The 14,127-nt window shown below is 39.7% G+C and overlaps 1 protein-coding gene across 2 annotated transcripts in view; it reads right to left on the minus strand.

Annotated features, from left to right (window-relative positions):
* The window catches only part of OTUD3 (OTU deubiquitinase 3), a 29,613-nt gene that overhangs the window by 8,347 nt on the left and 7,139 nt on the right, over positions 1-14,127 (minus strand). For both annotated transcript variants that reach the window (XM_059083653.2, XM_067016142.1), the window contains exons 3-5: positions 9,076-9,188; positions 5,349-5,471; positions 283-414 (exon numbers count right to left, since the gene is read on the minus strand). In XM_059083653.2, the coding sequence (XP_058939636.1) occupies positions 283-414; positions 5,349-5,471; positions 9,076-9,188 (368 nt within the window). The remainder of the gene's footprint in view (positions 1-282; positions 415-5,348; positions 5,472-9,075; positions 9,189-14,127) is intronic.

The following is a 14,127-nucleotide window of genomic DNA, read 5'->3' on the forward strand; positions in this document are numbered from 1 at the left end:
ATAAAATGAATTCTTATAAAACTGCACTAGTCAGAAAATAATAAACCCACATACTTCCTTAGGACTTTGAACAGTATTGGATAAAGTCTAGCAAACAAGAGAGAAATGAATGAACATCTCTCATTAAACTGTATCACATAACCTAATTAAACTACGAATATCATGGGCCTATTTTGGCCCATCAGGTGTTAGCAGGCTAGAGTGATGCCACAAAACTAGCAGATAAACTAGGCACAGCAATGCCTGTCTATAAACCACTGTTACTGCATGACAAATACTAACTGAACATCCAGTTGCATTGCAAACTTTCTGGACAGCATCTTCTACTTCATCTCTCAGGTCATCTTCAAAGTCAACTCCCTTTGTTTTGATCTTCTCTCTTTTATTTGATTCATCTTGATGAAGCATCTGAAACTAAAGTACACAGAAAGAGTAATAATCATGAACTCTAGCAAACTATGTGCAGGATCTGCAATACAGGAAGACTCTCTAATCTCAAAAACATTCAAATATATGGGAGAAGAGTCCAGCGACAATCTTAAAGGAATAGCAATCACTAGGCTAAATTTTTTCCAGACACTGAGATTCCAGGCCACATCTGAAGTATTAAAAAGAAAGGCCCAAGATATGGGATAAACCGTTCAGTAAAAATGGCATTAGAGCGCCTACAGCTTCTAGAGACCAACATTTTGGCAATGACTGCTGACTCAGACAGCACATATCTGTCTCAGCTGGTTTCCAGAGCTGTGAGCTTAGTAACAGAATCGATCCTCTACACTAGCACCCAATGAGCTTTTTCAGCAGGACAACTCATCTTGAAGAAACACACATACAACTCTCATCTGGTTCCCTAGGCCCTGTTTGATCATCAGCAAGCTGCAATGTGCTGGAGCTCCTGTCCCAACCCGATTATCACAGGTGAGTGTGACCCATTTAACCTCACGTGCCACCACCACACTCAAGGGTACCTGAGCTGCTCACTTGGTATCCACAGGCCTTTACAACCTAAACCCATTTCAGAAAAGCTAAAATCATCCCTCTGTGGCTCCCAATCACTTTCTCCCCCTGCTTGCTATTAATGCAGGGAGATGGGAAATGAGCAAGGACATTTCCACTTTTTGCAGGTAAAAGTGTAAGGAAGTGGACTCTAGCAATGTCAGTCTATTCCTTAGAATGTTAATAAAAAGCAACCTATTCTAAAAATTTACCCTAACCATTTGGCTGTGTGTAGCAAGCCTTTGAAATTCATCCAAAGGAAATCATGTCAAGTATAGAAAGGATTTTTGTTAAAGTGCTCCTCACAGCGCCACTAAGAGTGGTGAATAACTGCAAACACCTAAAGGCTTCATAGTGTGAGTATGGTTAAATAACCACGGTAAATCCACAGAATGATGCTTCATTCCCATTCAAGTAAGGTACACAACAAGGATTTTCACTACCACCATGATTATTTAAGCGTGTCTTGGAGGTAACAGCAATGCAATTAGCATCCCCCCACCAAAAAAAGAAAAATTAGATGTATAGAACTGAAAAGGAGGAAGAAAAGTTATCACTGTCTGCAGATAATATAACTCCACACCTTAAAAAAAAGAGAAAGAGAGAGAATCAACAAAAAAACTACTGCAAACAAAAAGAATTCTGGAAAATCATATGTTAATAAGGAATGTAAATTGATACAGCCACTATGGTAAACAGTACGGAGGTTCCTTAAAAAACTAAAAATAGAATTACCATATGACCCAGCAATCCCACTACTGGGCATGTACCCAGAGAAAACCATAATTCAAAAAGACACATGCACCCCAATGTGCACTGCAGCACTATTTACAATAGCCAGGTCATGGAAGCAACTTAATTGCCCGACAGATGAATGCATAAGGAAGATGTGGCACACATATGCAATGGAATATTACTCAGCCATAAAAAGAACGAAATTGGGTCATTTGTAGAGACGTGGATGGACCTAGGAGACTGTCATACAGAGTGAAGTAAGTCAGAAAAACAAATACCGTATATTAATGCATATATGTGGAGTCTAGAAAAATGGTACAGATGAACCAGTTTGCAAGGCAGAAATAGACACAGATGTAGAGAACAAACGTATGGACACCAAGGGGGGAAAGCAGTGGTGGGTGGGGGTGGGGGGTGGGATGAATTGGGAGATTGGGATTGACATGTATACACTAATCTTTTAAAGTAAATGTATCTTTTAAAAAGAAATAAAAATAACAAGTGCTGTTGAGGATGTGGAGAAAGCAGATCCCTCAATACACTGCTGGTGGGAATGTAAAATGGTGCAGCTATGTACTGTGGAAAACAGTGTGGCAGTTTCTCAAAAAGTTAAAGATAGAACTACCATATGATCCAGCAATTTCACTCCTAGATATACAGTTGGCGGGTTTGGGCTACACGGTCCACTTATACAGATTTTTTTCAGTAGTAAATATACAGTACTACACAATTCACGACTGGTCGAATCCAAAGATGCAGAACTGCAGATATGGAAGCCCAGATACAGAGAGTCAACTATAAGTTATACTTGGATTTTCAACTGCACATAATTGGCACCCCTGACCCCTGTGTTGTTCACAGGTCAACTGAATATCCAAAAGGTTGAGAACAGGTACTCAAACAAATACTATACACACATATTCATAGCAGCACTATTCACAACAGCCAAAGAGTAGAAACAACCTAAATGCCCGTCAACAGATGAAAGGATAAACAAAATGTGGTATATCATACAATGGAATATTATTCAACCTTGAAAAGAGCGAAGTACTGATAAGTGCTCTGACATGGATGAACCTTGAAAACATCACGCTAAGGAAAGCCAGACACAAAAAGCCACATAGCGTGTGGTTCCATTTATAAGAAATGTCCAGGATAAGTAAATCCATAGAGACAGAGAGTAGACTGGTGGTGGCTGGGATAGAAAAGGAATGGGGAATGACTGCTTAATGGGCACCAAGTTTTCTTTGCGGTGATGAAAATGTTTTGGAACTGGATGGAGGAAGTGGCTGCACAGCTTTCTAGGTGTTTTCAGTGCCACTGAATCATATACTTTAAAATGGTGAATTTTCTGTTATGTGAATTTTACCTCAATTAAAAAGTAAGAAAATTCTGTAGCATAGCTGGGTATGTACATAATTAACATTTTGTTAACAAATCTCATATATACAAATATAAAGGGAAAAAAGATCCTTTCCTAACAACAGGAACAGAAAACATAAAACATCTAAGAATAAACTCAGTAAAAAAATGGGAAAGAGCTATATGAAAAAAGTGCTCCTGCAGATCACCAAAAAAGTCAACTAAACAAATAAAAAGCTTATCAGGCTGCTGGCTAGGAAGATTCAACATCATAAAGATGTCAATTTTTGCTTGTTAATCTATTAATTTAATGAGATCCCAGCAAAAGCAAATTATCAACAGGACTTCTTTTTAACTAGACAAACATATTCTAACACTCATATATAAAACAAAAAAAGCAAGAATATACAGGAAATCAAAAAAAATGAAAGTAACAATGAGTGAAGAGTTCTACTAGATTTTAAAATACACTATTTCTTAACTAAAACAATGAACATATGCAGAGTAAAACCAGTGGAATAGAACCAATGTCTAGAAATAGACCCAACTACATATGGGAATTTATTATATGAAAAAAGCGGCATTTTAAATCAGTGGACAAAAGACATGTAATTAATAAACAGTTTGGGTTCAACTAGGTAACCACAAGGAAAAATATAAAGTTGGATCCATACCTCACACCTGTATATCAATATAAACCCCAAAGAGAGACAAGATCTGATTTCTTTTGAAAAATGAAAGTACAGAAGGACTAAAATAAACTATGGGAGAACTCTTTTTAACCTCAGAGTGGGAAGAGCTTCCTAATCATGACCCCAAACCCAGAAGACATTGATATGTTGTCTTGAAAACTTGATAAATTTAGCCACATAAAAATTTAAAATTCCTTCAGAGCAAAGACAATATGGGAAAGAATAAAAAGACAAATGACAGACTGTGAAAAATTTGCAACTCATACCACAAATAGAGGCTAATTTCCCTAATACATAATGATCTCCTAAAAATCATTAAGCAAACTGAACAGGAAAAAAAGGGACAAAAAAAACATGGATACAGTTCACACAAAAAAGTAGGTTTTAAACCTACTAAAACCTACTAAAACCTACTAAAAGTAGGTTTTAAACACAAGAAAAGATGCATAAGCTCACTAATAAGAAAAATACAAATTAAAACTATGTTAAGAAAACTATTTTTTCCCTAACAGTGACACAGATTTAAAAACTTGATAACACACTGTGCTGGCCAAGGTGCAGAAGAGACCCATATTGCAAGTGGGAGTGTAAACTGGTTAAGACTTCTACAGAGAGCAACTTGGCAATACCTACCAAAATTATAAATGCACACATCCTCTGATGTAGTAAGAACCTTCTAGGAATTTATTCCACAAATACACTCACACATGTGTGAAAAGATATACATATAAGGCACTGCATGTCGTTTGTAGAAGCAAAGTCTGAAAGCGATCTAAAAGTCCATCAAAGGGACTATTCAAGCACATTATAATGCATCCATACACCAGAATACTATGGAGCCATTTAAAAAGATTTAGGACGTTCCTTATGTACTGCTATGAATTAAACTCCGAGATATGTTCCATTCGAAAAGCATGGAGCAGAACAGTATACAGAGAATGCTACAACTGTGGACGGGAAGAATGTACTCCAGCAAAAGTGAAATACATGCACATACATATTTGCTTGATATGTAAAATATCTCTAGGTAATTTTATGATATACTATAATAACATTGGTTGCATCCAGGGAGGTAAACAAGGGGGAGAGAGTGCCTTTCACTTTATTTTTTTAATTACAAAGAAAATGTCTAATAAGGTGAGGAAAGGCTTGTGAAATAATGTTAATGGCAAAAAAGCAGGAAACAAAGCTATACAAATATGAAAACAATAACAAAAATTATTGATTCTGTGCATTTTTTATTTTCTTCTTTACTTTTTCTATAGTTTCCAAATTTTAGATACAAAGCATGGATTCATTTTAAAACATAAAAGTTATTTTAAATGTTTATATAAATTATATTCACGCAATCATAGCCATCAGCTATTAGGGAAAGCAAAAGAACAATAATTTTATCTGCTGCTCTCACCTGAACTAACGAAATTTTTTAAAAAAATCAAGCCCAGAGATTCTTAAAGGCAACTTTCTATTAAAACATCACTGGTTTTTAGCTCCAGGGCACACAGCTCTCGACCTGGTTCCTGCAGGGCTGAGAACAGAGAAGAAAACGGAGGCTTCACTCACATCAGTCTGGAGATGTGCAGGTGCTTCGGAGTTGTCATTGATCCTCCGAACGCTGTCATAGTGCTCTCCATACCGATATGCAATGTGTAACTCCTGCACGTTGCTCTTATCCGTACCACGAATCTGCAGGTAAAGGAAGGGGAGATGCCAGCGAGGATCTGCACAGTGTCCACTTCAGAAGAGAAACGCCACCTGATTGCCCAGGAAGCCCAGTCAACAGGCTCCATATAGAAGGAATTGGGAAGATGACTGCGATACGTCCTAAGCAATTTCTGAATTATCTTTCTTCCACTCATGTATATGTGATTCATTGTGCTTTAATATGCAACTATATGGATGTAAATCCATACAAAAATGCATATTCAAAAACCAGGGGCAGATTTACCATGAAGTTAAATAAGCTTAAGTTTCAGGAGTATTAGTACCTCTCAGCCCCTCAAATGCACAGGTCCCTTCCAAGAGGGAAGGCCCAGGGGCAGATGCAGATTTGTGGGGCTTGAAACTCAAACAATTTGGGACCCTCTCTGAGAAAAAGGATATAAGATTACATATATAAGATTGCTAGAACTCCTCCCAAGACCTTGAAGGGGGGGCCCATAAAAATGAAGGACCAGACACTTATGCTTCACGAGCTTCACAGTAAATCCACACTGTTCTTAAAACAAAAATAGCATTTTTCATCAAACACATACTGAGAAACATTAACAACAAACTCAAAACATCCCACTTATATCAATTTCAAAATAAAATTATAGACAGTCAGGCAGTACTACTGCACTGCACAACGTGGAAGCACTACTCACAAGGTGTTCTGTGTGAATGGTGCCCTTGCAGCACAGCCAACCGGAACGGCGCTCCCTGGGGTCATGCAATACAGACGCCCTGAAGTGGAGCCTGGGCATCCCCCCCAAACCAACTCCGCAGAAACTCTACAGTGATTCTGAATCTGTCCTTTAGAAAGCCCAGTAACTGTCTATTTGTTAAAACCCCAAAATATCAGCACCTCCTTCTTGTTTTTGCTGAAAGTCACAGGCAGTAAGATACTGTTATTAATTTAAACAACATCTGTGGTCTAAAAACACAGCAAAACCATGGAACAAACAAGAACTACACAGGTCTAGAAGTCTAAGTCACGCAAGTTCTCTCCAGGTAGAATATCTAGGTCTCAAAGGGCAGAGGGTCTGGTTTTGACACATGCAAAACAGAGAGGGCACCATTCGTCTCCCAGGAAGACTACTGGAAAGGAAATTCGTTGATCAGAATCTCTGAATGACATAATCCCTAAAGCACTTATATATTTAAATAATAATAACAATATATATGCATTATGAATAAGAAAAAATAACTTAGAGGAACAGTCACCAAATTGTGATGCTCATGGAGAGGGAGATCACAGAGGACTTTCATTTTCTAAGTCACACGTGTCTATATTGTTTACAGAAGCATATATTCCATTTGTAGCCAGAAAAAAAAAATGTAGGTTGTGAGTATAAACCTCCGCATTATTAACGTAAGAACTCTTACCCATGACAGTAGCAACCAACTCAGTTTCAATTCTCAAATTTTATAAGGTGCTTCACTGGGGTGGGGAGAGATGGGGAAAACCTAGTAGACAATTCCAGTATACAGGAAAGGTATTTATTTTAAAAATATATACTCTGAATGTTTAGCAAGAGGACACTACAGAAATAAATGTATTTGAAAAAAAAGTCTAGTCATGCAGAATTATCTTCCACAACTACCTAGATAATTAAGAAACTTTAAAAACGGTCATCAAAGGAGGAAAAGGCAACCTACAGTTACTGAGTTGGCCCTGAGTATATTCCTTCAAGAAGAGGATCATTATGCTGTATATTCAAATGATTTTGATGACTTCTGCTAAGCAGTAAAGATTTAAAGACAAAAAATTGGGAAAACGAAAGAGGTAACCAGTCTTCTTGGCTCAAAGACATCCTTAGAAAGAGAGAGCCTCACTAAAAATATGATAGCTTTCCCCGGTGTCAGTGCATGTGACAACACTACCCCAAAGAACAGCACATACAGATACTGTTTCCCGTCCTGCTCACTGTATCCCTGTAACATAAAGTCCTTACCAACCCATGGAGTATCTAATTTATTTTGTTGTAGTGTAATTTTTGTTAAAAGGACATTATGCCAGACACAAAAAGCTATATAATTCCGTTTATATGACATTCTGCAAAGGCAAAAACTGTAAGAGACAGATCAGATTAGTGGTTACAAGAATCTGGGAGTGGGGGGAGGGGACTGGTGACTGCAAAGGGGCACGAGGTAACTTTTGGGGTGGTGGAAATATACTGTATATTGATAGTCGTGGTATTTACATGACTATGTTTGTCAAAACACATAGAACTATACACCAGAGAATGGTGAATTTTGCTATATGCAAATTATATCTCTAAAAATGACTTTATTTTTAATGAGCAGAGGCTAAGCAAAGGAATAAGCAATTTACAAAGAAATATGTATGCAGGTGGTACAGGAAACCAATGAGGAAAAAAGGCCATTGTTGCCTTGATAATAATATAATATATAGGGATACACAGTGTGTGTATGTATACATGTATGGATGTGTCTATGTGTGTGCAGACTTGCTTAAAACGTGTGACATGGTGATACGTCTCTTCCCAGTCATACATGAATAATTTTATAGTTAAGAGTGTGTGTGAAAAAAAAAAAGTGTGTGTGAATAATAGGGATACACACTAAAATATTAATAGTAATTATCTCTGGGGAGTATGACTCTGAGTGATTTTTATTTGCCTTTTTTTATTTGCCTTTAATGGGCTTTTCTGAATTTTGAAATTGTTCTATAATCATTATGTTTTACTTTCTAATTAAAAATACAAAGTTAGAAATGGGGGAGTAGTGGAGCAGGGGAGAGAGGAAGACTGATAGGAATCAGCTGATCAGTCTCCGGGAGCTGAGCCACAAAGTGAAAAGCGCTCTGAGTGCAAGGAGGACGAGTAAGGGCTGGTAGTCTGTGTTCAGTTTCACCCTGACCTCTGACCTTCCGTACTCCAGAATGTTTGGTTTGATGGGACTGTTTGGGAGACTAGGGTACTTTAGAATAGAATACCAAAGGCAAAGGAGGGGAAGGAAGGCCTAAGCGACTCAGCAGCAGCGTGCTCTGCCATCCCACAGCACAAACGCGACATTTGTTGTAAAATCTTACTTGCTGTAGAAAAACCATTGGAACCGCTATGTATAGCCGGGCAGGGCACAGAAATAGAGCTTGACACCCTAGGCCATGAAATAAATTTTGTTGTTCAGAAATTCTTTTTAGCAACAGCTATTATAGTGAATTTGGTCTTTGTTTTCCTCCATCTAAAAAACAAAAACATATACATGGAACAGGTATATTTCAAACTAGAATATGTATGCAAATCCTTTAAATTCTCATTGAGATATTTTTACAAAATTATCTAAGTTATTTCCACGGTAGGCTCTCCACCCCAAACTACCCAATGAACTGACTGCTGAGTAACATTTCTGGCATTTTAAAGGTTTTTGAATCATACTTCAGACTCCACTTGCAACGCAGGGTTTAATTCCAAGCCACCACAAGCTTCCCATCTTGGGTTAGGCTCACAGTCCAAGTTACCCTGCATAGTTCAATATCATTAAGTCAAGCCCCACCATCTGAGGACATCCCCAAAGCTAATTCATAAACAAGAGCTTAACATAAATTCCTGAAGAGGTGACCCACCTGCCACAAAGGGGCATTAAGCTGATGAATCACCACATTCAACTGATGATTTCTTGCGAAGGCTACAATTGCATCGTTGCCAGCAAATGTTCCAGGCTTTGCCAAACTGGCCACTGCATGGAAAGAGAGAAAGAAAAGTGAAGTCTTTATCAGAGAAAAATCCAAATGCAAACATGCTTTGGTATAATTTAGTTCTAAATAATGAGAAACGGTGAACATACCTGAGAAAGTCCATTAGCTTTGTCAGTCTACGAATTGAAGCTGGTTAAACAGTACATAGACTGCTACTCAGAAGGGCACCAACCACTCATAAAGAAAGGATTCATTTATTCACTCCTTCAATAGATACTTTCTGAATGTTTCCTAAATGCCTAACTCTATGAGAGACATTGGAAATGTGACAATAACCATAACGGTTTGCATTAATGATGCTTATTATGTGTCAAGCACCACTCTACTCACTTCTCATATTCTTTCAGATTTTATAATTTCTTCTCACAAATCACTTTTTTTTAAACGTTTTTATTGGAGTATAATTGCTTTACAATGGTGTGTTAGTTTCTGCTTTATAACGAAGTGAATCAGTCATACATATACATATGTTCCCATATCTCTTCCCTCTTGCGTCTCCCTCCCTCCCACCTCTCTAGGTGGTCACAAAGCACCGAGCTGATCTCGCTGTGCCATGCGGCTGCTTCCCACTAGCTATCTATTTTATGTTTGGTAGTGTATGTATGTCCATTTATACACTACCACTCTCTCACTTTGTCCCAGCTTACCCTTCCCACTCCTCGTGTCCTCAAGTCCATTCTCTAGTAGGTCTGTGTCTTTATTCCCGTCTTGGCCCTAGGCTCTTCATGACCTTTTGTTTTTTAGATTCCATATATATGTGTTAGCATATGGCGTTTGTTTTTCTCTTTCCGACTTACTTCACTCTGTATGACAGACTCTAGGTCCATCCACCTCACTACAAATAACTCAATTTCATTCCCTTTTATGGCTGAGTAATATTCCATTGTATATATGTGCCACATCTTCTTTATCCATTCATCTGTCGATGGACACTTAGGTTGCTTCCATGACCAGGCTATTGTAAATAGAGCTGCAATGAACATTGTGGTACATGATTCTTTTTGAATTATGGTTTTCTCAGGGTATATGCCCAGCAGTGGGATTGCTGGGTCGTATGGTAGTTCTATTTGTAGTTTTTTAAGGAACCTCCATACTGTTCTCCATAGTGGCTGTATCAATTTACATTCCCACCAACTCACAAATCACTTTTAATCCTCAAAACAATCCCCCGAAAAAAGGTATTATCATGTACACCATCTTATAGATGAGGAAACCAAGGCACAGAGTAGTTTGCAACTGTGTCCAAGGTCACGAGCCGGTACAGAGCAGAGCTGAGTTTCACCCCGGGCATCCTGACTCCAAGACCTTGGCTCCTGGCCACTCCATTATACAGCCTGTCACAGTTTGCCCTCAAGGAGTTTATAACCAGTGGGGGACAAACAACAAGAAAATGGACACTGCTGATGTGTAGGTACTTTAGGAAAGAAACATGTAGTAAAGAACATGGCCTTACCCAAAGAGAGGTCTGGCCTTTACCCCCCACTCCTGGGAGAGAACCTCTAAACTCTTGGGATTTCCCAAGTGATAGGGGTGTCTTTGTTATTCACAGTAGGCCCCTCAGCCTCAGCTGACAGCTGATGCTAAGTTTATGCACGAGGCGACTCATGGTGGACCTCTCCGGCCGGCTGTGTGATATTAGAAAGACCTGGGGGACTGGGGAGCTGGAGACTGAGTTGAACCACTTAGGCTATCAATCAATAACATCTACATAATGAAGCCCTAATAAAAATTCTGGACACTGAAGTTTGGGTGAGGGTCCCTGGTTGCCAGTACTCTTTGTATAGTGTGTAACCTTCCCAGATTCTACCATTTGGCTACTTTTGATCTGTATTCTTTCCTTGTAACACACTACTGCTGTGACTATAACAGCCTTCAGTGAGTTCTCTGAGTCTTTCTAGCAAATTATCAAACCTGAGAGTGGCTCTGGGAAACCACGAACTTACAGCTGGTGTCAGAAGTCAGGGAAGTCTTGTGTAAGACTGTGTCCTTAAAGCTTGCAGCTTGGCTAACTCCAGGTGGGGAACATAAGCCAGTCTGACCAGTGGGGACGGGAGGTAAGGTGTACCAGGTAAGCTTCTCAGCTGAGACAACTACGCTGCTTCCCAAAGGGCAGGTAAAAGACGGACAGACAGAAGAGGCACGGATGATGTTCCAAGCAGAAGTGAGAAAGAGCACGTGAGGAGCCTGTGGATTACACAGTCCTGGCAGGGACTCAGAATGCTGAGCTGGCAGGGTGGGGAAGCAAGAGAATATATTGGGAAAATGACAAGAGAAGAGGGTAGGGAAAGAAGAAAATCACAGATCATAAAGGGCTAAAGAGTTGGCACTTTCCTGAGGTCCATGGGGAGCTGCCAACAGGTGTTAGACAGGGGAAGACCTATTCGATGCACATTTAGATCACCACTCGGGCTGCAATGTGGAAAACAAACTGAAGGGGTCAGGAGGCAGAGTATTGAAGAAATCTAGGCAAATGGCCAAAGAGGCCTGATTCTCTGAGACAGTAGAATGAGAAAAAAAACACTGAGGTAGAAGTGACAAGACTTAATGAATGACTGGGTATGAGGAGGGAGGGAGAGAAGGCATTAAGAACATTCAGGGGCTTCCCTGGTGGCGCAGTGGTTGAGAATCCGCCTGCCGATGCAGGGGATACGGGTTCGTGCCCTGGTCCGGGAAGATCCCACATGCCGCGGAGCGGCTGGGCCCGTGAGCCATGGCCGCTGAGCCTGCGCGTCCGGAGCCTTCGCTCCGCAACGGGAAAGGCCACAACAGTGAGGAACATTCAGGTTTCTGATCTTGGGTATCTGTTTAGTTAGGGAAAAGATGATGCCGATTCCCCAAAGCCACAGTCTAAGGGAAAGAAAGAATCCTAAAGACACAGCCAGATGCAAGGGTAACCAGGTCCTGAAGAGTTAAGTGAGCCATTCAATGATTCAGTCAACAAATATGAGTGCCTACCCTGTGCCAGCCATTGCCACAGTGGGGAAAAGACACAGTCCCTGCCCTCAAGAATCTCACAGTATCACAAGGTAGACATTAAAAACATAACTATAAGAGTGATAAATGTAACAAGTCTAGTCTTCAACTGACACACAAGTAGAATGTGCAGACTTCTAGGTTTCTTTTCCCTTCTGCTATGGCAGTCAGAGCCACTTCCTACTTCTACGATACTCAAACTCTTAGAAAGCACCAACCAACCATCAGGCATGCACAGCGACATTTCATGAAAACACCTTCCCACCACACACCGAAGGTCCTGCCATACCCCCAAATCTACCACATGAACATCACTGAAGATGTTCAAAGTGGAATTTCAAGTCACAAACTAAAAACTCTCTTCACCTAAAATATTTTAATTGGATGACACAACTCATTTTATATGGCGTTAAACTCCCAAACTTGCTCCATACACCCACATTTAATTTGTAAACTGCTGACCATCTGATTAACTGCTGTCTGCTAGACAAAAAGTGAGCCAGGAAGAGGACCATCAGAACTCCTTGACTATGACTAGAATAAACTACTCGCTAAGAGTTTTGCTACTGTTTCTCTTTTGCTGCTTGTGCCTAATGAATGAGTTCTTTCCCAGTGAGGAGAGAGAAAGGCTTTGGGATCACAGATAGCTTCCCTCCCAAATGTCTTCCTCCCGCTGCCCTCTAGTTTATTAACAGTACAGCAACTTGGTCTTTCCCCAGGCAGAAACTTCAGAATCTCCTTTGTCTCGCCCATCCCTCCCCTCCCCCCATCCCCTCCCAAGTCCTGTCAATTATATGTTTGCCAAACTGTGTCTCGGTCTGGACGCCACTCATCATACCCAGTAGCTGCCTTGGTGGAGACACTCTTATGCTTTCATCTGGCCAATGTGCAGAGCTCTCTAACTCATCTCCCTTCTCAGTCTCTCTCCCCATCCTCTCCTGACATGGTTCCCAGAGTTAGCGCTCTAAAACGCAGAATGATTCTCTTTCCTGATAAGAGACAGACAAGATTGTGAGACCTGTAATGAATTATTTGTAAACATAAATATATCAGCACCCAGCACAGTAGATTCTCAGCAAATAACTGTCAAGATCAAAGCTTAAAAGCTAGTATTTTCTTACTAGCTTTGAGCCTATTAAGGAACTAATTTAAGTCACTAACTGACTTGCCTCAAAGAAACCAGGTTGTGTTTGGGTTTGGGGGGAAAAATTAAAATGACTTTATTGATTTTTCTAATTATAAAAGTAATGCATGATCACTTAAAAATCAGAAAAATCTACAGAAGATAATTTAAACACTCACAGTCCCCATCATCCCCAGACGGCTGACACTTATTAAGAACTTATTTTAATTGTATTAACTAATTTAATCTTTACCAAAAACCCCTATAAATTAGGTCCTATTATTATCTCCCCTTAATAAAAGTTGTTGAAAGAGTGAGTGGTTTCTGAAAAATAAATGGAGCCAGGAATTAACCATAAAATGTTAGTATCTTTCCAGACTTCCTAATTTCGTTCTGTGTGCATACACCTTTTAAAAACAGGATCAATCTATACACACTATTTTATAACCTGCTTCCCCGCTTCCTCCCCACCACTAAATAAGAAGTCACGAATAGCCTTTCAGGTTAATTAACATCAACATTTTTTTTTTCAGATTTTACTTATTTATTTATTTATTATTGGGGCCACACCACACAGCCTGGGGGATCTTAGTTCCCCAACCAGGGATCAAACCCGCACCCTCGGCAGTGAAAGCGTGGAGCCCTAACCATTGGACCACCAGGGAATCCCAACATCATCATTTTTATTAATGGCATCTACATGTAAACCTAATGATTCCCAACTGCCTAGTACGCTGCTTATTATGGAGCAGACAAATAAATAATTGTTGAATAAATGGATGCCATACTTTATGTAATCAAACCCCTAGCTGGGAGGGTAGGGG

The sequence above is a fragment of the Kogia breviceps genome, chromosome 1 (genome assembly GCF_026419965.1).
Source record: "Kogia breviceps isolate mKogBre1 chromosome 1, mKogBre1 haplotype 1, whole genome shotgun sequence".
Classification (NCBI taxonomy): domain Eukaryota; kingdom Metazoa; phylum Chordata; class Mammalia; order Artiodactyla; family Physeteridae; genus Kogia; species Kogia breviceps.